Source organism: Gossypium hirsutum, chromosome D09, assembly GCF_007990345.1.
Source record: "Gossypium hirsutum isolate 1008001.06 chromosome D09, Gossypium_hirsutum_v2.1, whole genome shotgun sequence".
Taxonomy (NCBI): domain Eukaryota; kingdom Viridiplantae; phylum Streptophyta; class Magnoliopsida; order Malvales; family Malvaceae; genus Gossypium; species Gossypium hirsutum.
Genome location: NC_053445.1, coordinates 54,290,056 through 54,313,247, shown reverse-complemented (window position 1 = coordinate 54,313,247; position 23,192 = coordinate 54,290,056). Strand labels below are relative to the sequence as shown.

Genomic DNA, 23,192 nt, shown 5'->3' with positions numbered 1-23,192 from the left:
TTTAAATTAAAATATTTGAAAATTTTAAAAGAGGACTATTTTTTTAGTGCAAAAGAAAAATAAAAGGGAAAAAGCATTATTATAATATATGTACGCTCGACACGAATCAACGGATCGTCGTCTACGCAATTTCCGTACGTGGCAATTCCGTAGTTTTGGTGGAGTCAGCGCCTACTTTTAAAAACCAAAAGTAAACAAATAAAACAGGACTCTCCCACTCAGTGTCTCTGTTAAGCTATGCTACCTTCGTCTCCTTCGCGGGGATTTCTCTTTTTATTTCTTTTTATTTTTCTCTTTTAGATTAGAACCTGCTTCAAGTTTGAGACCTCCATTGGTTTTCTAACTCCTTTGAAGCCCGCCGTTTAACCTTCAGTCTTTTTTCGTTTAACTCTTAATACTTTTTCCGTTTCATGCATTATTGGCCGCCATGCATTTGCCTTGATATTATGGGTTGCATCATCAGAAAGCAATCAAAATCACTTCCATCGGATCGCCCCACCTCAACTCCACGTCGTCTTCGTACTCGTCGTCGCCAGAGATCTAACGATCCATCCACGGTAGTTTCAGTAACTGACGCCGTTGACGGCGTCGTCGATGTCAAACAGAAAGGGAGGCGGAGGCAACACCAGCAAAAAGAGAATCACACCGGAAATTGCCCGGTTATACTTCCGCCTCCGGAGAGACGGAGAACGCCACAGGACCCGAACCAACAAGAGTGGCCTTCGTGGCTAATAGACGTCATTGGGGAAGCCATCAATGACTGGACCCCGAGACACGCCAGCACCTTCGAGAAGCTTGACCAGGTATCAAACTTTTAGTTTCCTTTTTTCTATCATCATTTTAATCCTAACAACTTGGTTTTTTTTTCTACTTTTAAAGATTGGACAAGGAACTTATAGCAATGTGTACAAAGCCAGGGATCTATTAACAGGGAAAATAGTGGCATTAAAGAAGGTTAGGTTTGACAATTTAGACCCACAAAGTGTGAAGTTTATGGCTAGAGAGATTCTTGTATTAAGAAAGCTGAACCATCCCAATGTAATCAAGCTTGAAGGTTTAGTTACTTCAAGAATGTCTTCTAGTCTTTATTTGGTTTTCGATTACATGGAGCACGATCTCGCCGGCCTCACTGCCTCGCCAGGGGTTAAGTTCACTGAGCCTCAGGTACTACCATTCTTTCTTCAAATGGCTCCATATCTTGCTCTTGCGTGTCTATATGAGATTTTGGGACCTATGGCGATATGATCCTCTTAGGACCCTCCAAATATATGAAAACGCTTAGAAGAATTGAACTTTCCTGTCTTAGAGAAACACCCCTCCGAGTGACAAAGTTTGGAACTACATGGTTCAATTGTACTTTTTTGTGTTTTGCTTCTTGTGGACTTTTGAAGGTACTCAGGCATATCTGTAGCTACTTGGGTCCCATTTTACCAGTCTTTAGAGCTTGTTAAATATCTTTATATTTGTACTATTTTTTGGGCATGCAACTTCATGGAAATTTCCTTCTTGTCAATTTCCGGAATTAGATTTCCATTTTCTTTTGAACTATAACTTTAATTGGATAGTTTCTAGATGGAGTGAATGAGAAATAACAAGATAAGAAAAGAGGCTACTTTTTAAAAATAATTGGCTAACAGCATGTAGCTGTTAATCTATCTTTTGGTTTCTGGGAACAGAACAAGCTGATAAATAGAACAGATGAACCATTAACAGCTTACTTATCTCATCACGGTGATTTCTCACCTTTCTTTTTTTAAGTTAAATTCCTTTGAAACAATATTTATGTTTTGTGAAATTTTGAAGCATATAAACTTGTAACAATCAATTGCTTGCATCAGAATTTCGATTCATTTCCGAATTTTGATATTTGTTGCATGAATTGGAGAAGTGCTTCGAAATGGTGGTAGTTTGTACATATGTTGCTGTATATGAAGATATTTCCAGTAGTAAATTGGAAATGGTTAAGCCTACCTCAAATTAAATGCTTAATTTCAAGATAGAATCGGGTTTTATCAGCATCTTGCAGAAATATATATTGAAATTCCCCTGCAAGGCTCGTTATGGCTTGTGGAATTATGCACTTGTAATTTTCAGTTTTCGGGTGGTAAGTTTTATGTGGCTGAAGATGTCAAAATTAGATGATCGATTTCTCTTGATGAATCTTCCCTCTGGCAGGTTAAATGCTTTATGAAGCAGTTACTTTCAGGGCTAGAGCATTGCCACAAACAAGGCGTTTTGCATCGTGATATCAAATGTTCCAATCTGCTTATTAACAATGAAGGGATTTTAAAAATTGCTGATTTCGGACTCGCTACCTTTTACGAACAGAAGCAGCCCTTGACTAATCGAGTAATCACTCTCTGGTACCGTCCACCTGAACTACTTCTCGGTACAACTTATTATGGTGTTGGGGTTGACCTCTGGAGTGCAGGCTGTATTTTGGCAGAGCTCTTTTATGGTAAGCCAATAGTGCCAGCAAGAACAGAGGTATTCATTTTCTGTTTTTTTTTTTTTATCCCTATAGGATCTTTGATTTTTTGTGAATCTGATGGAATGTGAGTTAATGGTGGTGCAAGCCATCATGTAGTCATGCTTAGAAATATTTCTTCTTACATGTTGCTTACCATAATAGATTTCCATGTATGGTATACTATTGCCTTAGAATAGTTTTTGATACGGCCATTGGTAATTGAACATTGTAGCAGCTCTTAATAAGCTCGTTTCTGAATGTTCTTGGTTTGTGATTTCTTAACTAGTGCCGATTGACAACAAAAATAATGCTTTGTTAAACAATGTTGCAAACTGCTTGTCAAGTCAAATGAATATGTATATTTTATCATATACCAATGAACTGTGTGTTACTCTTGGAAAGTCTTGAAATCTAATTAGTTTGGTATTTGTGTTGTAACCACTAATGCTTCTGGTTTGTTTGATTTGGTACTGTATTGTTTTCTATATGTTGATAAAATTCTTCCCCTTTTCTCTTTTCGGCTAACACTGGATTTATATCGTGCTTAGGTTGAACAACTGCATAAGATATTCAAGTTGTGTGGATCCCCTTCCAAGGAATATTGGAAGAAATCCAAATTACCGAATGCTACACTCTTTAAGCTACAGCATCCATACAAACGCTGTATAGCGGAAACCTTCAAGGACTTTCCATCTTCTTCTTTACCTCTAATTGAAACTCTTCTTTCAATAGACCCCGAAGAACGAAGTACTGCTATTGCAGCTCTTAAAAGTGAAGTGAGTGATATTAGCTTATTAATGCATCTTTCAAGCAAGTCAATATTTGTGTTGTACTTGTATCTATATTCGCATATAGAAAGACAGTTCTATTGATTTACATTGCTAGAGCTAGATAACCAAACCAAGAGCATTTCGTGCATTCCTGGGACTTGAATGATGTATATCCTTTGCTACAAACGATTTTGTGAACTATTTGCTTTTCTGTATGCAGTTCTTTACCACTGAACCATACGCTTGTGAGCCATCCAGTTTGCCAAAGTTTCCTCCCTGTAAAGACATGGATGTAAAATTGAGAGCTGAAGAAGCGAGAAGGTTAGCGGACTTACTTTTATCACCTTTCATTTTCTTTGCTAAGTTCCGCTATATAGAGATAGCTGAGATATATCTTTCTTGTATATAGGTTAAGAGGTCTAGATAGCAAAGTTAATGCAGTAGATGGCACCAGGAGAATTAGAGTTGGTGAACGTGCTAGTCGGGCAATTCCAGCCCCCGAAGCAAATACAGAGATTCAAGCAAAATTAGATGTGAGTAGGAGACTTTGCTCACATTCTCATCTTTTAAGAAATTGAACACAGTCGTACAGGATGCCTACTTGTACTCAACTTACACCCGTGTCCAAGTAACATAATTTAGGTTGAAGACCAAATACAAGCATACCTTCCTCTTATAATTTAGCATGTTTAATGTGTTTTTGTTCCCAAGGTTATCTTATGAGATTCAGCCACGTTCTTTGTTTGCTGGTTTCCAGAAAAGGAGAGTAATGACACAAACAAATGGGAAGAGCAGGAGTGAGAAATTCCCACCACCTCATCAAGACGGAGCTGTTGGGCATTCACTAGACGCAGATGCATCGCTTAAGGGCTCTATCACATCTTTTGGTGCGAACAACACTCCCTTCAGCTCATCGGTTTTGAACACGTCATCGGGATTTGCCACCGGCCCTCCCACACAAAGGAAAACCAACAAAGACCCTCGGCGAGCTACATCTAGGGAGTTTGTCCACAGTTACAAACCGACCTCAATAGGTCTATCCTTGGATTTAGGGTGTAAACCCGAGGTGTTTGGTTGCCAGAATTAGATTACAAGTTTGTATAAATCATATTGGTTTTGGAACTTCAAAATAAAGACGGCCATTTCCTATTTATTTGTGATTTGGTGATTAATCTGCCTGTGCAGATCCTTTTTGTTTATAAACTCGTAGTTGGGATTACTTTGTCAAAAAAAGAAAGGTGTTTATTTAGCTCCCGGTTATGGAATTTTAAAAGTCATTTCTTTTTCTTTGTTAGGGACTTCAAAAAAATTGTTATTTATAAATGTTTTGTGGCGCTTCACTTCTCTAGTTGTTTTTATATGTTTCTATATTCTGCCGGAAAAGGCATTCGTGCTTCACTTCACTAGTTGTTTTTCAAAATAGTCGAGGGAATGGAACCCGATCCTTTTGCTTGGATACTCGAGGAATGCCGATACTCCTCCCCCTCTGACATAACCACCGTAGAATACGGTCCGTATTTTGGGCTCTCCGACTCCGACTCCGACTCCGACATCAACTCCGGTGCTGCCTTCCAAAATCCGGTCAACTCTACCGACGTCGTGATATTACCTGCTCTTGACATTTCTGAAGATGAAGAAGTCTTCCACACCCCTCCTGAGTCCAGGTCGACTAACGCCTCCTCTGATAACTGCAACAACAACGATGATCCAGTGATCGTTGATTGTGAAGCTGTGGCGAACAGCGGCAGGAAGATTAAGAGGGTTACGGAAGAGGAAGAGAATGGAGTTTCGAAAAGATTGAAAGCAAAGGCTATTGAAGCTCCGGCTATGAGCGACACCGACACCGACACCGAGGAATTGCTGGAGTGGTTCAAGAACTCTGATCCATCTCCTGAAGGTACGCCGGAAACAGAGATTCAAAATCTGCAAAATCATGGATCTAATTTTGAAGTTGGGGAAGGAAGCGTTAGGGTTAGGGTTAGGGTTAGCAGCCATGAAGGAAGGAATCTGGGGAAACGTGTACTCCCTTCATGGGCCAATCCGAGGGTGAAGGGTGATGAGGAAGCGGAGATTAAGGAAACCAATTTGCCTCCATCAGTGAAGGGGAGCGTTGGCGATGGTGAAAGAGTTGAGCAAGAACCGGTCCATCCTAGTACGGCTTCTGGTCCTTCAAGAGAGAATCATGATGGAGTTAATGATGTTGACGTGTTGCTCCAAGTGGGCAAGGATGGTGATGATGAGGAAGAAGAGAAGCTAATCTGTGTTAGTATTTTGGAAGTTGCAGAGAAGAAATGGGGTCCGTTTTGATGATTGATAGGGTTGCTGTTGCAGGCAGGATTTTATGGGTCTTTTTGAGTAAACTTTAGGAAACAAATGGAAGACAGCAGGCATTCTGTATGAAGGTGTTTTTTGTAGTACACATGGCCAGGTAAATCGGAACTAAGGAACTGGCCACAGGGTAGATATTTTGTAGTTGATGTTCATGCTTTAATATGGTATGTATAGCTGTCTATGAAATGTGGAAATACTTTTGGTTTCTAGCTTTGATGCCAATTTATGTTTATGATGCTTGTTGCTGCTCTAGATTTATAACAAGTTGTTCATTGCTTTTAAAAATTATTTTTGAAAAGTGCGGTAAAAAATTATTTTTGAAAAATATTTTTAAAAAGTGATGTGGAAAAGTAATTTTGAAAAATACTTTTATTTAATTTAAATTTTGAGGGTTTAGGATTGTTGTTAAAAGGTGCTTTTCAGAAATAAAATATTCATTTATTCATGTTATTATCAAGTAATAAATATATATTTAAATAATATTTAAATTAATTAATATTATTATATTTTAGTAAGAATATCAAAAATTATTATAATTTATTGTTAATATTTTAATATATGAAATATAAATTTTAAATATTTTTAAGCAATAAATATTAATTATTTATAAAATTTAATTAGAATGTATAAATTATATTTTAAATATTTAAATATAATTATTAAATATTTATAATTAGTATTTTAAAAAATATTTTTTTATTTTTAATTAATAATTTTAATATATTTGTAATTAAGCACCAAGAAAGAAAAGGAAAGTAATATGTTATTGGATGTGTAAAAAAGTAATTAAGCACCAAATGTATTTTTAGGAGAGGAAAAGTTAAAATTTTTAACTTCTTCTTTTTAAAAATGCTTTTGAAAAATTCTTCCGAAAAGTTAAAAATTTAAGCTAAAAATAGTTTGTTCTTCATAATTTTTCTTTTAAAAGTATTTTTGGAGTCAGAAGTGTTTTTTTTAAGTACTGAAGAACTGACTGTTAGTGTTTGTGATAATATGCCTTGAATCGGTGGTGGTGTAGTAAAGTGTAGGATTTGAAGCATGCTTGAAGGTTTAAACCCAATATCATGGTGACTTGCACTTCAATTCATCTTATCTATATCCAATAGCCTCCAAAATGGCACCTCAAAGCTTCCTTTTTCCTCAAATATGATGATATAAGCAATTGAATAAAAAGAAATTAGTGCATGCTTACACTACTAGAAGCAACATCGGATTTTTTACAAGAGCTACCTTTGGATTCGAATTTCTTTGATTGAAATATATGAAAGGGCTTATTACTTTTCAATACTTAAAGCATCACTTGATTAATCCTTACCTTTACAAGAATCAATATGAATTTATGTTCATCTCTGAAAAGAATGGTTTTCATATAAGGCCAAAATCTTTTGGGATCACCACTAAAATGCTCTCATGACTCATATGGCATTGTAGAAGGCAGATGAAACCCACAACTGTTCAAAGATATTTCAGCAAAACCTAATTCAAAATGAATAACACTACACAATGGAACCATTCATTGCTATGCGCAGCTAAAATTTTATATCCAAATATTTTCATGAAATTTTATTTTTCAAGTCTAGCCCACAAGAAGTCCTCAGCTATGTTCTAAATTTTAAATTACTAGTTACTACCAAAAACTTTAAAAAGATTCTTCAAAAACTACTTCCATCAATCTATCCATTAAATTATATATTAATTTAAACTATCCATTATATTAGACATTAAAAGTTAGCTCAAACCTAATACGGGCTATCACATAGATCAATGTACTCACAATTCAATCTAGAGTAATGGTAGGACTTGATTTATACATTTCGATTCGTGTGTTTTAATACAACCAATAACTTCAACTGGTATTCGAATATTTTATCAAATTTGACTTCCAATATTATTTATAATATATTGATTATAATATACACAATAAGTGTATCTAATATAAATCTTTAAATTGAGTAAATTTCTTCTTTCTTGCATATCATTACCAACTCAAAAAATAAAAAATTTCTAAATTAGTAACATGTAACTTTTCACATCAACTCAATTACCCTTATTATATAATAATACCAAAACAAATTTTTTGTACATTAGACATTTCAAAAAAATTAATACAAAATATATCAAAAATTATATAAATATGAAAATTTGAAATACACTTATCCAAATAAAAAAAAAGCAAAATACAATCATAAATATTTTTTTAAAAATTGCAAAATGTGGATAGAGTCCCACGAGGCCCACAGTTTGTAACAGTGGCCCAAACATTGTTCATGTTCTTATATAGCCCCCCTAGTTGCTTTGTTCTTTGTAGGGTTTTCCTCCGCCGTTTAGATTTTTAATTACGGAAGCTTGGAAGAAGAAGGTTCAAAAAAATGGTAATTCTAAAACCTCATTTCGGTTCTTCTGTTTCTTTTTGTTGTTCCCATTTCAAATTGTCACCACAAATGTTCTTTTAGTTTCCTCTTTCTGATGAACTTCATTAAATTATTTCTGCTACTATGTTATGGGATTAACACTTTGTTTGGTTCATATTTTTTAAGTTTCTAGGAAAAAAATGATATTTTTATCAGAAATGAGCAGATCCATGGAAGCTATTTTTGTAATGTAGTGATCAGTGATTACACTGAAAGATTCGCTTAATTATTAGTTTAGCTAAAAGATGTTATTTTTGTGTTGTGTTCTTTGCTGGAAATTGTCCTGGTAAATCTCAAGTTCCCTTAAATAGAACTAAAACAAGTGAATCTTATCTCTTGTTCATAAATTTAAATGGTCTAAAGTTAGTTATGGATTGATCGGCTTGTTTGAAAGGATTCATCATTGTGTTTTTTATATACTTTGTTGTTGAGTGGCAGGGCCCTAAGAGAGGTGGAAAGGTTGTGGCACTTGCCAAGAAGAAACAGCCGGTACTTACTACCATTACATTCTTGCCTAAACTTCTCCGTTAATTTGAATGTGATCTCACTATCTGTCTGTCATTTTGATTTTGAATATTAGGAGAAGGATGTTAATCCTTTGTTCGAGAAGCGTCCCAAACAGTTTGGTATTGGAGGAGCTTTACCTCCGAAGAAGGATCTGCATCGATTTGTGAAGTGGCCGAAGGTTGTTCGAATCCAAAGGAAGAAGAGGATCCTTAAGCAGAGGTTGAAGGTCCCACCAGCGTTGAACCAGTTTACCAAGACTCTTGATAAGAACCTTGGTATGCATTAGAATTTGTTCATACTCTTTTGTTCCACAAATTTTAATTTGAGTGAATTATGAATTTCTAAATAGTTATTTTCATTGCCCTCTGATTACTTCTATGTTTTCGGGTTAGTTGTTATATTGGCGGAGAATGGATTTTATCAAAGCTTTTTTTTTCCCATTTTATTGTTTATTCTTGTTAAGAGCATGGTGTTTATTTTAGTAACTTGTTAATTGGCAGCGTTGCTATTGCCACATTTAAAACTTGAGTTCAAATGTGCTTAAACCTTAATGGTTTAAAAGGTCATGGATAGTTATAATAATTGGTTGTGGAAGATGCTAATCTGAACCTATAATTTAAGATTGGTTTTCTTTAAAATACCTTTTGTTTATTACAATGATTGGGGGTTAAACATAGATTATATTTTTTCCTTTTTGCAGCAACAAGTTTGTTCAAGTTGCTTCTCAAGTACAGGCCAGAGGACAAGGCTGCCAAGAAGGAACGTCTGTTGAAAAAAGCACAGGCTGAAGCCGAAGGAAAATCTGCCGAGTCTAAGAAACCCATTGTCGTTAAATACGGTCTTAACCATGTTACCTACCTTATTGAGCAGGTTGCCCTCTAAATTCATCAGTTTATCCATTGTGTTATACACTTCAAAGTAAGAAAAGCAATGGTTTTCATTGTTCTGGCTTGTGCAGAACAAGGCTCAATTGGTTGTTATTGCTCATGATGTGGATCCCATAGAGTTGGTAGTGTGGCTCCCTGCATTATGCAGAAAGATGGAGGTCCCTTACTGCATTGTCAAGGGGAAATCTCGTTTGGGATCGGTATTGTTTTTCCTTTCAGTTTCTTTTTTGCAGATCATCAAGTTTGCCGAGTTGGTTTTACTTATTTGTGTTTAATGCCTAATACCGCAGACTGTTCACAAGAAAACTGCTGCCGTTTTGTGTTTGACCACGGTTAAGAATGAGGATAAGTTGGAGTTCAGCAGAGTCCTTGAGGCCATCAAGGTACGATTACACCTGCTGTATGTTCTAACTAAATTTTATAAATTATGGAAAGATCTCATTGAGTGTGATTGCATGTGTGATAGCGTCTACCACACCATCAACTTGATTGCAATAGCTGAGGATACCCCTTGATTGCATCGAGTTTGAATTAATAGGATCAAAGAGTATTCGATGGAATGAGTTTTGGTTTATTGCAAAATAAATGTTAACATAGTATTGAAATGAAGTGGTGGTTAACATGGTGTAAACATGAATGGGAACAGGCAAACTTCAATGACAAATATGAGGAGAATAGGAAGAAGTGGGGAGGTGGTGTTATGGGCTCCAAATCACAGGCCAAAACCAAGGCAAAGGAGAAGCTTCTTGCCAAGGAAGCTGCTCAGAGGATGACTTAGAAATGTTCATTTTTTTTCCTATCACCATTAATGGTGTTTTATTTTTCTTTTTTGATAATGCTCCTTTGCTGTCAGTTGCATTTGACTCTCTTTTTATGTTTTTTATTTTTTGGCAGAGGAATAATTATTATCATTCTAGTGAAAACTTTCAAAGCTACCTTAGTAAATGAAGTTTATAATTTAAGCTTTATTATGCTTTTCAAATGATAATCATTAATGAGGATTGTTTTTAATGAAACCCAAAACTCGAATGAGAAATTCGTGAGAAGTTGTGGTTGCAGCTTATGAATGGTACCTTCAGTACTGTATTGGATGTGGGTAATTTAGAGAGACAAAAATTGGGTTAGTCCATTAACAAAATGCGTTAACTTCTTGGTGGGTACTTCATTGTGGGAATTACAAGGCATTAATAGGAAGCCAATCCACCGATCCATGATGCCAAGGCAAAACACCTTCCACAGTTTGGTCCACTCGTATCAACGGCAGGCCCCTTCTACTATTGCCTTCCCACACTCAGAGGCTGATTCCAATTGATTTCAACCTGCCACACCACCATTTTATTTATATCCTTTCTAAACTTCAATAGCATAAAATCACTTCCTAGGCCACTTTATTCAAAAAGTAAATTAATTCATATAGAAAAAATGCATAAAAAAGAATAGCATACGGTACTTTGCAACTTGTTTGATGGCTTCAACACTATCGAGAAGAAGATGAAGTAAAAAAAACTTAGGCGCAAAAAATAACATTAACTTACGTCACGCATTTTAGGATCAAGTTGTAGATGCTATGACTATGATCTTCCCTTTGCTCTTCTTTAAGTGCCCATATGCATAATATGTGTTGTATACTGATCCCCAAAAGCTTATTTCCTGCCGCAAAATAGGCAAACACCCACAGTAACTTTTTTCATTCATTTTTTCTCTTACATAATCATCTAATTTCCATGTTTTCATTCCCTTCCCCCCCCCCCCCTTAATTTACTATCAATATATTTACTTTTTCATTATAAAAAAAATTGTGTAAAAATATAGTTGTAAAAAATTATGTAAAAACAAATACAACTTAGATTGAAGACCATGTTAACTTTGTTTTAAAGCTCACCCACCGTGCGAGGATATTTTTCTAAATTTATTCTAGTTTTCAATTGTTTTTTAATAATTTTTATAGATTTCAAATATCAAAAAGGAATATTTATAAAAATATAACAGGTACCTTAATTAAAAAACATCTAGTATAGATAGCCCCGAAGTGAATAAAAAACAAAATTGAAAATGGTGGAATACCATAGCAGGCGAAGCTTTGGTTATATCATCATAATCTTGAAACATGAAGGGAAGCTATGGCCATGCAATATGAAACCATATGTGAATGGGTTCAGATGGGGCCTAGTAGTTAGGAGTAGGGGAAAATAAACACTAGCAGAAAAAATAAAAAAAGTTGATGCTCTCTCGGTGTTACATTTCATATTTGAATTTTAGAGCAGAGAGACCCCTATCAAAACATTTTCAAAACTCTTTTCAGAAAGTAGTTATAAAAGAAATCAAATAAGCCCCACAGTTTCACAACTCTATATATTCTTACTTTCCTCTCTTCTCTTCTACTTTTCATCCCTCATGGTTCCTTTTTTTTCTTTAAAAATCCAAGTAATTTCCCTTCTCTTCTTCTTTCATTAGCGTTTGGCGACAAAATTTTGAAGTTTTTTAGTATGTTTTCATTTAACTCTTACTTTGATTTGCATCTCTGCAATTACAAACACTGATTTGCAAATCTGAATTGCAAAAAAAGAAAAATCAAATCGAAAATAAGGAAGAGAGGAAAAAAAATAGAAATGTCGATGATGAAGTTAACGACAGTTTTGTTTCCACATTAAAGGAAATGATGTTGCTGAAGGATCTCGGAAAAATGATGAAGAGAAGGAAGGATTGAAATCCGCTAATGATGATGTCGAGGGGGAGGAGAAGAAAACTGAAGAAGATTATGAACAGATAGATGGGAAGAGCTGTAAGTTGATGGTCCATGGAGTAATCTCCAAAACGCGGACAGCAAAGAAAATGAATCAAACTAAGGGAAAGGAAGTCCAAAGGTGGTCTGATGAGGTGAGTTATAGTGTTATTTTTTAACTATTTTTTTTGTATAAAGTTGGTCTGATGGATAATATTAATGAAGTCTGGAATCAACTGAGAAACGCTGTAGCAAATTTTAAAGAAATCTAGAGCAAAAGCTATGAATCCACTGATCAGATCTTATTTGCTAAAGGAACTTAAAAAAGAAAGGCATTGAGGGGAAATCGGCTCCAGGTGGAGATGCTAGGTTCAGGAGATTTAGTAAATCAAAGGGACTTTATTTTATTTGTTGGAGAGTACTGCTGAATCATAGAGCAAGAGTGATGAGGCCAGAATTGAGGATACTATCCCTCCCGCTAACCCTCTGCAAGATCAAATTTGGACTAGAGAGCTCAAAGAGCTTATGGCTGAGCTAAAAAGGTATGGACCCTTTCTTTTTATTTCACTGTTTGCTGGCCTTTATATTTATTATATGATTCAAGTCCTTTCATTCATACAAAAAAACAAAAAAAAAAAAGCGATATGATGCAGCTTAAAGCAAGCCTTAAGGATATCGCTCAATCATTGTGTCAAGTACAGGCAGCCATTAGAAATTCAAGATCATAAGAACAATGTGCAACTTCTTTTGAAAACCTATACTAGAATTTTCACACACATATATACATATATTTGCTTTTGAAAAAATAGTCAAATCTTTTATATAAAAAAAAGTCAAATCCCTATAGCTTATCATACTTTTAAAAGATTTTACTATAATCAATATGTTAGATACATTTTTCCTAGGAGATCAATGTTCTTGCTTGTTTTCAGATTGCAAATCAAAACTAATCTATCAAACTTTTTAATGCTTTTGGTGGTTAGTACTTACAGAATTCAGTGTTTTTTAACGTACCGGGAGAGTAAATAGAAATGAACCTTAGATAAAGTCTTTGTTCCCTCCTACCAAGAACTACTAGAGCTCTCTATGCAAGGAAAATGGTACATATAGATGGATTCACGATATTGCATGAGGCTTGGAATATGAATGCTATGAGGCTTGGGCGAGAAAGCAGGTTTAGGAGGTCTAGATATTGCATCATGTGAAAGTAGCACTAAAATACCCATAAGAGCTATAAACAAGCGAAATAGGCAATAAGGGGGCATTTCTCTGCAAGCAAAAGGGCTAAAACGCCTTTTACCTTCTCTATTGGTAGCCACTAAGACTGAGTATTTCTCTTTGGATGATGCCAACAGAGGCAATTTGGGAAGTAGAAGCATCTCAGCTTTATTGACCTACATTTCGCTTTCATTTTGTGCTAGTACTTGTTCTAGTAGACGCAAGATAGCTTTCCTTCCCTCACAGCTCCCTCTCTCAGGGCATTCTCCTCTTATTCTCTTTCTTTTTCCATTCCTTTTTATTTAAGTCACTTCAAGATAGCTAGATTCAATAGCAGCTTATGCCTTAATGCCATTAGTCTTCTCAATCTTAGATGTTCGATAAGGCAGATCTTTAGGCATTCAAACAAGAATTTCTGGGATTGAATGTGAGACACTATTTGAACTAGAAATAGCAAATTTTGTATATTATATAACTAAATTTGACTATAACCAAATTGTATTGAATTTGGATGGAGTTTTGATTCAATATCATTTTTTTAACTGTAAAAAAAATTGAATTCTGTAAGTACTAAACACCAAAAGAATTAAAAAGTTTGAGAGATTAACTTTGATTTGCAATCTGAAAACAAGCAAGAACATTGATCTCCTAGGAAAAATGTATCTAACATATTGATTATAATAAAATCTTTTAAAAGTATGATAAGCTATAAGGATTTGAGTTTTTTTTTATATAAAAGATTTGACTATTTTTTTAAAAGCAAATATATGTATATATGTGTGAAAATTCTAGTATAGGTTTTCAAAAAAAGTTACATCTTATCCTTATGATCTTGGATTTCTAATGGCATCCTGTACTTGACACAATGATTGGGCGATATCATTGAGACTTGTTTTAAGCTGCATCATATCACTTTTTTTTTGTATGAATGAAAGGACTCGAATCACATAGGAAATATAAAGGCCAAAAACCAACAAAACTGAAATAAAAAAAAAAGAGTTCATACCTTTTTAGCTCAACACTAAGCTCTTTGAGCTCTCTAGCCCAAATTTGAACTTGCGGAGGGTTAGCAGGAGGGATAGTATCATCAATTCTGGCAACATCACTCTTGCTCTGTGATTCAGCAATACTCTCCAACAAATAAAATAAAAGCCTTTTAATTTACTAAATCTCCTGAACCTAGCATCTCCACCTAGAGCCGATTTCCCCTCCAAGCTTGTGCCAAGCACAATGTTCACCACAGGTGGCTCAATACCTTTCTTTTTAAAGTTCATTTACCAAATTAGATCTAATCAATAGATTCTTACCCTTTGTTCTAGATTTCTTCAAAATTTGTCACAACGTTTCTAAGCTGATTCCAAACTTTATTAATATTATCCATCAGACCAACTTTATACAAAAAAACAGTTAAAAATAACACTATAACTCACCACATCAGACCACCTTTGGACTTCCTTTCCCTTAGTTTGATTCATTTTCTTTGTTGTCCGCGTTTTGGAGGTTACTCCATGGACCATCAACTTACAACTCTTCCCATCTATCTATTCATAATCTTCTTCAATTTTCTTCTCCTCCCCCTCGACATCATCATTAGCGGATTTCAATCCTTCCTTCTCTTCATCATTTTTCCGAGATCCTTCAGACACAACATCATTTCTTTTAGTATGAAGAACCAAAGCTGCCACTACTGAAACTTCATCATTGACATTTATATATTTTTTCACCATGGATGATTGATGTGCAAATCTGAATTACAAAAAAAAAAGAAAAATCAAATCGAAAAGAAGGAACAGATGTAAATCAGTGTTAGTAATTATAGAGATGCAAATCAAAGTAAGAGCTAAATGAAAACATACTAAAAAACTTCAAAATTTTGTCCTAAACGCTAATGAAAGAAGAAGAAAAGGAGGGAAATTACTTGGATTTGTAAAGAAAAAAAATGAAACTGTGAGAGATGAAAAGCAAAAGACAAGGGAGGAAAGGAATAATATATATAGAGTTGTGAAAAGTGAAATGGTGGGAGATTATTTGATTTCCTTTATAATTGATTTCTAAGAAAAATTTTGAGTTTTGAAAATGTTATGATAGGGATCTTTCTGCTCTAAACTTCAAATATTAAATGCAAAAAGTAGCGAGCATCAACTTTTTTTATTTTTGTGTTAGTGTCTATTTTTCCCCTACCCCTAGATACAAGGCCCCATCCATATATCCTGAACCCATCCACATATGGTTTTATTCTTATTGCATGGCCAAAGCTTCCTTTCATGTTTCAAGATTACGATGATATAACTAAAGCTTCGCCTGCTATGATATTCCAGCATCTTCAATTTTGTTTTTTATTCACTTCAGAGCAATCTATACTAGATGTTTTTTAATTAAGGTACCTGTCATATTTTTATAAATATTGCTTTTGGATAAATCTAAAAAAATTATTTTAAAAAACACAATTGAAAGCCAGAATAAATTTAGAAAAATATCCTAGCATGGTGCGTGAGCTTTAAAACAAAGTTAATATGGTCTTCAATCTAAGCTGTATTTGTTTTTACACCATTTTTTCAACTATATTTTTACACAATTTTTTTTTATAATGAAAAAGTAAATATATTGATAGTAAATTAAGGGGAAAAAAGAAAAACATGGAAATTAGCTTGTATTATGTAAGAGAGTGATAAGACAATTAACTCAAATGTATACAATGAATCGTAACAAGCTAAGTTAAATATAATACAAAATCAATACCTCTTTCTAGGACCCTCAGCTGCAGCTTTCACATCCTTTGAACTGGAACCACCCTTATTGTTATTAAGCATGAGCGACCTAATGAGTATGTTTTGTTGGTCTGTCTTTATGTGCTGGTTCTCTGGATATACATGGAAGGGTAAAATTGTCTAGCTTGTGACTAAGAACAACTCTCGAAGCAGTTTTCTTGCACTCTTCTTATTATCTTGGGGAATCCACAAGATAACAAGCAGATAATTGCATGCATGTACAAATTATAAAATAAGAGGCAACAAACAAAGCTATTGGATGTTTACTTTCTTACATTTATGCATAAACCATAAATCAATAACATATAACATTAAAATCAAATTACAATAGCAATTTAATCACTATTAAACGCTGATACGTTAAAAAGTGCATTATCAATTCAAGACATAAGTAAAGAATATGTTTCCCTCAAGACATATTGAAAGTCCAAGATAAGTTGAAGTTTACAGTTACCTGGAGGAGAAGTATTGTGCTCACAAATATAAACTCGCATCCCCCCCTGCAAAACTTTGCAAATAAGCAAAACAATTTTGATCCAACGGAGAAGTATAGGTAATTGCAGTAATTCATGATTATTTTTGCAATATATGCAAAATATTGCAGCACTGTAGATGATTGCAATAATTCAAGCAACACAGGCATATTATATTATATGAATGGTGTACAGCCCAATATTTCGCCCAGCCCAAGCAGCCCAATATTTTGCCCAGCCCAAGCAGCCCAATAAGCCCAAATTAAACCAAACCCAAATACAACCCAAACCTAGCCCAATTATCAAAACCCAATACCCATTTTCAGAAAAAACAAAAGAAAAAACCCTAGCCCCCTAACCCTAGCGCCGCACCTGCTTCTGACCCTTCACCTGCTCTGCCACCGTCGCACGTCCCATCCGCGCCGGCGCCGTCCTCCCACTTGCTCCATCAACACCACTCACCTGCTCCACCTGCAAACACGCAACAACCAAGGCGCAAAAGAAGAAACAACAGAGAAATGGACAAAAACTAGAAGAAAACACTTGTAATCTCGGCTATAAAAGCCATTTTTCAATTTCTTTGTAAGGGGGCCTTTTTTATTTTCGTACAAAAACTTTCAAATAAATAAAAAACAAGGTTTCAAAGGTGATATTCCACTTTTTGTTCTTTTTGTTTTAGATCCTTTTTAGTTATTTTGTTTATTTATTTTTTTATCTGCGAAAATAAAAATAAAAAGAGAAGGGAGAAGGAGCGTAACTGGTCACCTTGCGAGCCCGGCGTCGGTGATCTCCTTGCCGTCATTAGATTCGGACTTAAAGGAGGCCAAAGACCATTTTTTTCTTTTTCTTTTTTCTCTCGGCTTCCCGTTTCAAAGACTCGGCCTTTGAGTGGGGTTTGAAAACTGGGTTAAAAAACTGATTTTTTAAGGGCGCCGACAACCGCCCACAGCGGGGCCGACGGCTGCCTTTGGCCAGAAACAATGGCCGGAGGAGGGGAATGGTTTTGAAAAAAAAGGAAGGGTTTTGATTCTTTTTTTAAAACGGTAGCAGAAATGAATTTTCAAAAACTTTTGGGGCTTAAATAACCCCTTAAAACGGCGCCGTTTGGGGTGGGGGTTCAGAGGCCAAAACGACGCCGTTTTGAACCTCTGACCCGCGACCCGACCCGCTCCAGCAAAAGGGATCCGCGTGTTTTCCATTAAAATGGTAAATTTTCCATATTTGTCCTTCCACGTTTTACTTCTGTTTCAATTAAATCCTTTTAGTTGTTTTCATTTCTTTTAATTAGGCCTGATAATTTTATTTTCAGCGCATTTCAGTCCCTAACAGAACTGTGCGTTTGGAAGATGGGATTATTACCATTCTGACCCCTCCTGGTTTTTCGCGCGTCCATTTTGGTCTTTTTATATTTCGAACTTGCTCCGAAATTTTGTTTTTAGCTCAATTTAGTCTCTTTTTCATATCTTTGCTATTTTATCATTATTATTATTATTAGTTGCTCATTTATACTTCTTTTAATTTTAGATCTAATTGTATATATGTACGTGCATATCTTGAATCTATATACATACCAGTATTTTCATATTTTATAATTTATATATGCTATATGCTTTTATAATATATATACATATATACATGTATGAGTACATATTTTATCTATATATATGTGTATATATACATTTTTATATTTTCATATTTTTATATTTTATAATTTATATACATATTTATATATCTATATACATATCTTGTTTTCATAAAAATATATATATACTTACATATTCTTCATATTTTTAAATATGTATTTTATATATGTTCTTTATATATTTTATGATTCATATATATACCTATGTATATACTTTTCATATTTTAATTTACATACGTATATATGTATATACTTACTTATATATATTTATATAATAATTTTAAAATATGTACATATGTTTTTATATTTTATATTTTATATATATATGTATACACGTGAATACATTTACATAATATGTTTATACGTACATAGTTCTTCTTTTTACATAAACATATAAAGTATACATATATATACATACTTTTATATGTACATGTTTTTATACATTTTCATAATTTTATGTATACATATATATGTATCTTTTATATTTTTATACATTTTCTTTGTTTATTTCTTTATTTACATTTTCATTATTTAGAATGAATGTTTTAATTTTATTGCCTATATGTTTGTGATTGTGTATTATATTAGTTCGTCTCTGTATTTAATTTACTTCGTAGCCTTTGCTTATATTATTTTGCTTATATCATCATCATTTCATTATACCCATTTTATTTAGATTTCAAAAAAAAATTAAAAATATAAATAATATTTGATATTTGGGATTTTCGAAAGAATCAAGTCCTAACGTATTAGGTTTTGATTTTCTTCGTTGAATCTAAATAATCGAGATTATTCTTTTAAAAATAACAAAAGGCTCATTATCGGGAATTCAATACGTTTTGTCCTAACCATTGGATGACACGTTATTTTCTCGAGATGAAGATTTTTTTCAAAAATAATAAAGGCATTATTTTTATTTACATTTGAGAAAGTCGTGCCCTAACTTACTGGGTTTCGATTTTCACAATAAATTTAAATACGTGAATCTTTTTAAACTCAAGTTTTAAATAATCTCGAGAATAAAAAAGATCTTGTCCTAACTTACTGGTCCTGATCCCTTTTTTAAATCCGAGATAGCTAAATACCTTCTAAATTTTCGGCATTCATTCGCGCATCGAGAATTCGAGACATTGTATTCTAACTTACTGGATATGATTTTCTTTCTCGATTAACGTGAAATATTCAACATTTTAATACAAAGATCGTATTTTTAAAATTCTTCAAAGTTTTCAATTTTCGAAATTAAAACATTAAGTAATCAACTAGGTATCAATTTTGGGCGTATCGATGGTGCTAATCCTTCCTCGTGCATAACCGACTCCCGAACCTATTTTTTTAAATTTCGTGGACCAAAATCGTTGCTTTAATAAAATTAAATCGTTTATTAAAAACAATCACTTTTCAAGGTGATCCGATCGCACCTTATCAAAAAGGATTGGTGGCGACTCCCGTTTTTGTTTTCAAAACCCAAGTTGACCCCGTTATCATAAAAAATGGTGTCAACAAATGGAATTGGAAAATAGGTTATATTTTTCTATATGTTTCAGGAAGATTCTTTGAGAGAAATAGCATGAAATACTTAAAGAGTTCCAATGATAAATGGAAACAAAAGCAGGGCAATAAAAGAAGCTAAGTGGGTAGGGGGCTCCACTGTCTTACTATCTTCCAGGATCCTGATGTGCGACGCTTTTGTGTGGCAAGATAGAGTTAAGGTAATTGTTAAAGAAAACAAATACAGAGAGATAATACAAAAAGCTATCCTTTGAGAAGTATCTAATCTCCATTGACACACAGAACACATGGGGAAATTGATGTAGGCTGAAGAGAGGAGCACAGGACATTCTAAAGAAAGACCATAACATGTCCAAAATCCAAACATAAAGGATAAGACCTCCAGTGCCAGACCAGCAATTTCCTAATCCTTCATTACTTAACAGATGAAAGGAACAATCATAAAGCATGCTTACAAGAGAATGCTAAACAGGCAAACATGACACTGTATTTAATTTGTACATTCAAGTGTTTGGTACCCAAAACTCACGGGAAACTATCCCAAACCGAAACTAAGAATTTTACTACAGACAACTGATAATAGCAACTCCAAGATATCATACGTTAAACAAGACTTTATATACAAACCCTAACACTGTCTAGAAATAACGCATTTCACTCTTAAAGAATTTTCAATAGGTCAAATACATACTTGACCTCTACTTTCCAAGTCAAATGTTAAACTGCAAAACCCTGGCTAACATGCTTGGAAGAAAATGCGCAACAAGCAAACATGATATTGTATTCAGTTGTTGCATCCAAGTGTTTGGTACCCAAAACTGACAGGAAATTATCCTAAGCTGAACTAAGGCCTCCGAAACTAATTTACTAAAGACAACCGAAGATGGCAATTTGGAAGATATCATACTTTAGAACACATCTCTATATACAAACGCCTGACAGTAACTCGGTCTCAAAACATATTACATAAGAAAGTATGCGAATTCCTTATGAGGTTTATATGGATCTATGCTCTCAAACCTCAACAGCTAGCTTTTGGTGTGGTTCACCAAAGACCCATATTAGATTTTCATTAGCTCAAGTAACCAATTGCTCTCCATCGTCAAACCCTAGCAACCATTAATCAAACATAATTTCACCACGTTTGTAGTATCATCAAGAAACAAACTAATTCAAGATAGCCTAAAACCTCAATTCAGAACCCTAAATCAATTTATTCCGCTGCTAAAACCATTGGATCCTACTTTAAGATTATCTTCTTGAGCTCTGAATTCAGTAAAACTACTCACTTTATTACACTTATCAATCTTCACATTTTCTCAGCAACCAAAGCTCAAAAATTAAGAATCAACAATAACAATCGGGATTAAAGATGAAATTGAAAGTAAGAAAGGAAAAAAGAAGAAGGCAAAACCAGATTTGAGGAGATGATGGTGGAAGAGAGGTGGCCACGAGAGGGAAGGTCTGAGAGGAACTTGGAAGCGCCAAGAGCCGTTTTGATCATGATCGAAGGGCTGAGAAGACGAGCCCTCCATTGGCCTTTGAAATATAAAAATATAAAAATAAAACACTTAAAATAATTCAACTTTCTTTAAAAAAATGAATTGTAGTAATTTTTTATATAACCAAAAAAAAAACAGTATTTGGGAATGGAGGTTTTTTGAAGTTTTAAAATCATTTTTATATCTGTTTTTTTAAATCATTTAAATTTTGATATTTTTGTGATAATTTTAAAATCAATATCATTGCTCACACTTGTGAAAGCTCAAAGTATCAATGTTATACCAAAGACACCAAGGAATTTAAAGAATGTAGTTAAAATTGAATTTGTATGGTCACTTTTTTATAGGAGCAAAGTTTACTTAGTGTAATAATCAATAAGAGAAATATTGTTCGACAATATGCAGAGTGTGAAATGGTCAATTTTCTTCATTTGATGTGGAATTTCTTTCTCTATATCATTGTGGTTTTTGGATAGGAATTGTTTTGCACCACTCAAGCCATTTAAATATATTAATTTATATTTTCAGATAATAGTTATGAGTTTATAGAAGGTAATTATAAGTATAAACATTTTCAGTTAAATATCACTTGCTATAGTAAAATTACTCCACGAGTTAAAGATAAAAGAAGGAAAGTTGAGATGCAAGTACTTAATAGTGGTTAAAAGATATTGCCACTGATGGGTGTTGAATCCACCAATATAAACCTACGCCTAATTTGCAATTTAAGCAGTATAGGGAGTAGGGCCGATCCCTCAGAGATTGGGTTTATTGCAAATTGTTTTTCTTTCTCGACCAGATTTTTGTCTGGACAGTTGTCGTGCCCAAGAAATTTGGGGAGGATAAAATTGAAAACCTGGAATTTGAAATAAATAGGAAAAATAAAACGTGAAAAGTAAAACTTGGAAATAAAATAATGAAAACTGTTAAATAAATCTGAAGAAAAATTAATTAAAATAAGCTCAGCTTTAGGCACGGGTTTTTCTCGTCTTTGAACCGATCCTCGAAATTAGATGAACTCCTCTTTTTCAATAAGCTAGTTATAGCTACCAAGGACGCATCGGACACCAACTCTTCCTTGTGTAAATTAGTTACGGAACGTCCAATAACTAACGCTTACCGATCGAACAAATTGAATGGAATAAATTTGCCCATTTATGTGTTTTTGGACTAAATTGAATGGAATAATATTTAAACTAGTTTATTTTGAATATATGTAGATCAAGAACAAAAGAAATTAGCGCCGGATCGAGGAAAAACCAAAATCGTCGATTAATCACCTTATTCCGATTATCACCGTCCGAGGTAAGCCTATTAGCAAATAAACTTTATAAAAATTAGTATTTACATATAAGTTTTATAAGTTGAATATAATTGAATGAGTTGTAGGTATATAAGAGCAGAATATATATGTATTTGAATTCTATTAAGTTAAAACTAAAAGTATGAGTTATATATATATATATATATATATGTGTTAGCCAAGTTATGTTTTGAGTACTATATGTTGAAATGAATTTTATAAACTATATATATATATATATTCTTTAGCCGAATATATGTTTGAGATTTATATGTTGAATGTAATCATGTGAATTATATATATTTATGTTAGCCGAAAGTATATTTGCTACGAAGATTTGTGTATGAATTCGATTTTGTTGAGATACGATAAATGAAAAGTTTTATATGAAACTTAAAGAACATTTAGAAATTTCTTATAATGTATTATGTGAAAGATCAACTTTGTATCCAAGATATTCAGGCTCTGTGTGCCTAGCAGGCTTAATGCTGGTGAAATATTTCAGACTTTATGTCTAGCAGGCTTCATGCCGGTGTATTAAATCAGGCTTTAAGCCTAGCAGGTTTTGTGTCGTTGTATCATTTCAAGATATGTGCTTGGTGAATTTTATGACAATATGATATCAAATAGAATTGTAAAGTTACAATGACCAGTTATGTGTTATATCATATCTTAA

General features: G+C 33.8%; 2 protein-coding genes and 1 pseudogene across 3 annotated transcripts; 2 read left to right on the top strand and 1 right to left on the bottom strand.

Moving 5' to 3' along the window:
* The first annotated feature begins 209 nt into the window (after positions 1–209).
* LOC107931476 (probable serine/threonine-protein kinase At1g54610) lies at positions 210–4,529 on the top strand. Of its 2 annotated transcripts, none has more exons than XR_001693244.2 (7): positions 210–803; positions 880–1,164; positions 2,176–2,487; positions 3,019–3,246; positions 3,461–3,561; positions 3,650–3,882; positions 3,998–4,129. XR_001693244.2 is itself a non-coding variant. In XM_016863366.2 (7 exons), exons 1-7 carry the CDS (start codon positions 411–413, stop codon positions 4,325–4,327), a joined length of 1,773 nt encoding a protein of 590 aa, XP_016718855.2. In that variant the 5' UTR covers positions 223–410; the 3' UTR covers positions 4,328–4,529. The 2 variants fall into 2 exon arrangements, 1 of the variants encoding a protein (XP_016718855.2); XM_016863366.2 differs by having other exon boundaries at positions 223–803; positions 3,650–3,773; positions 3,998–4,529.
* A 3,293-nt stretch (positions 4,530–7,822) lies between these two features.
* On the top strand, positions 7,823–10,344 carry LOC107931457 (60S ribosomal protein L7a-2). The gene is made up of 7 exons (XM_016863336.2): positions 7,823–7,943; positions 8,421–8,471; positions 8,563–8,764; positions 9,190–9,359; positions 9,448–9,576; positions 9,667–9,759; positions 10,023–10,344. Exons 1-7 carry the CDS (start codon positions 7,941–7,943, stop codon positions 10,152–10,154), a joined length of 780 nt encoding a protein of 259 aa, XP_016718825.1. The 5' UTR covers positions 7,823–7,940; the 3' UTR covers positions 10,155–10,344.
* On the bottom strand, positions 10,322–21,246 carry LOC107931458 (uncharacterized; annotated as a pseudogene).
* Positions 21,247–23,192: the final 1,946 nt, after the last annotated feature.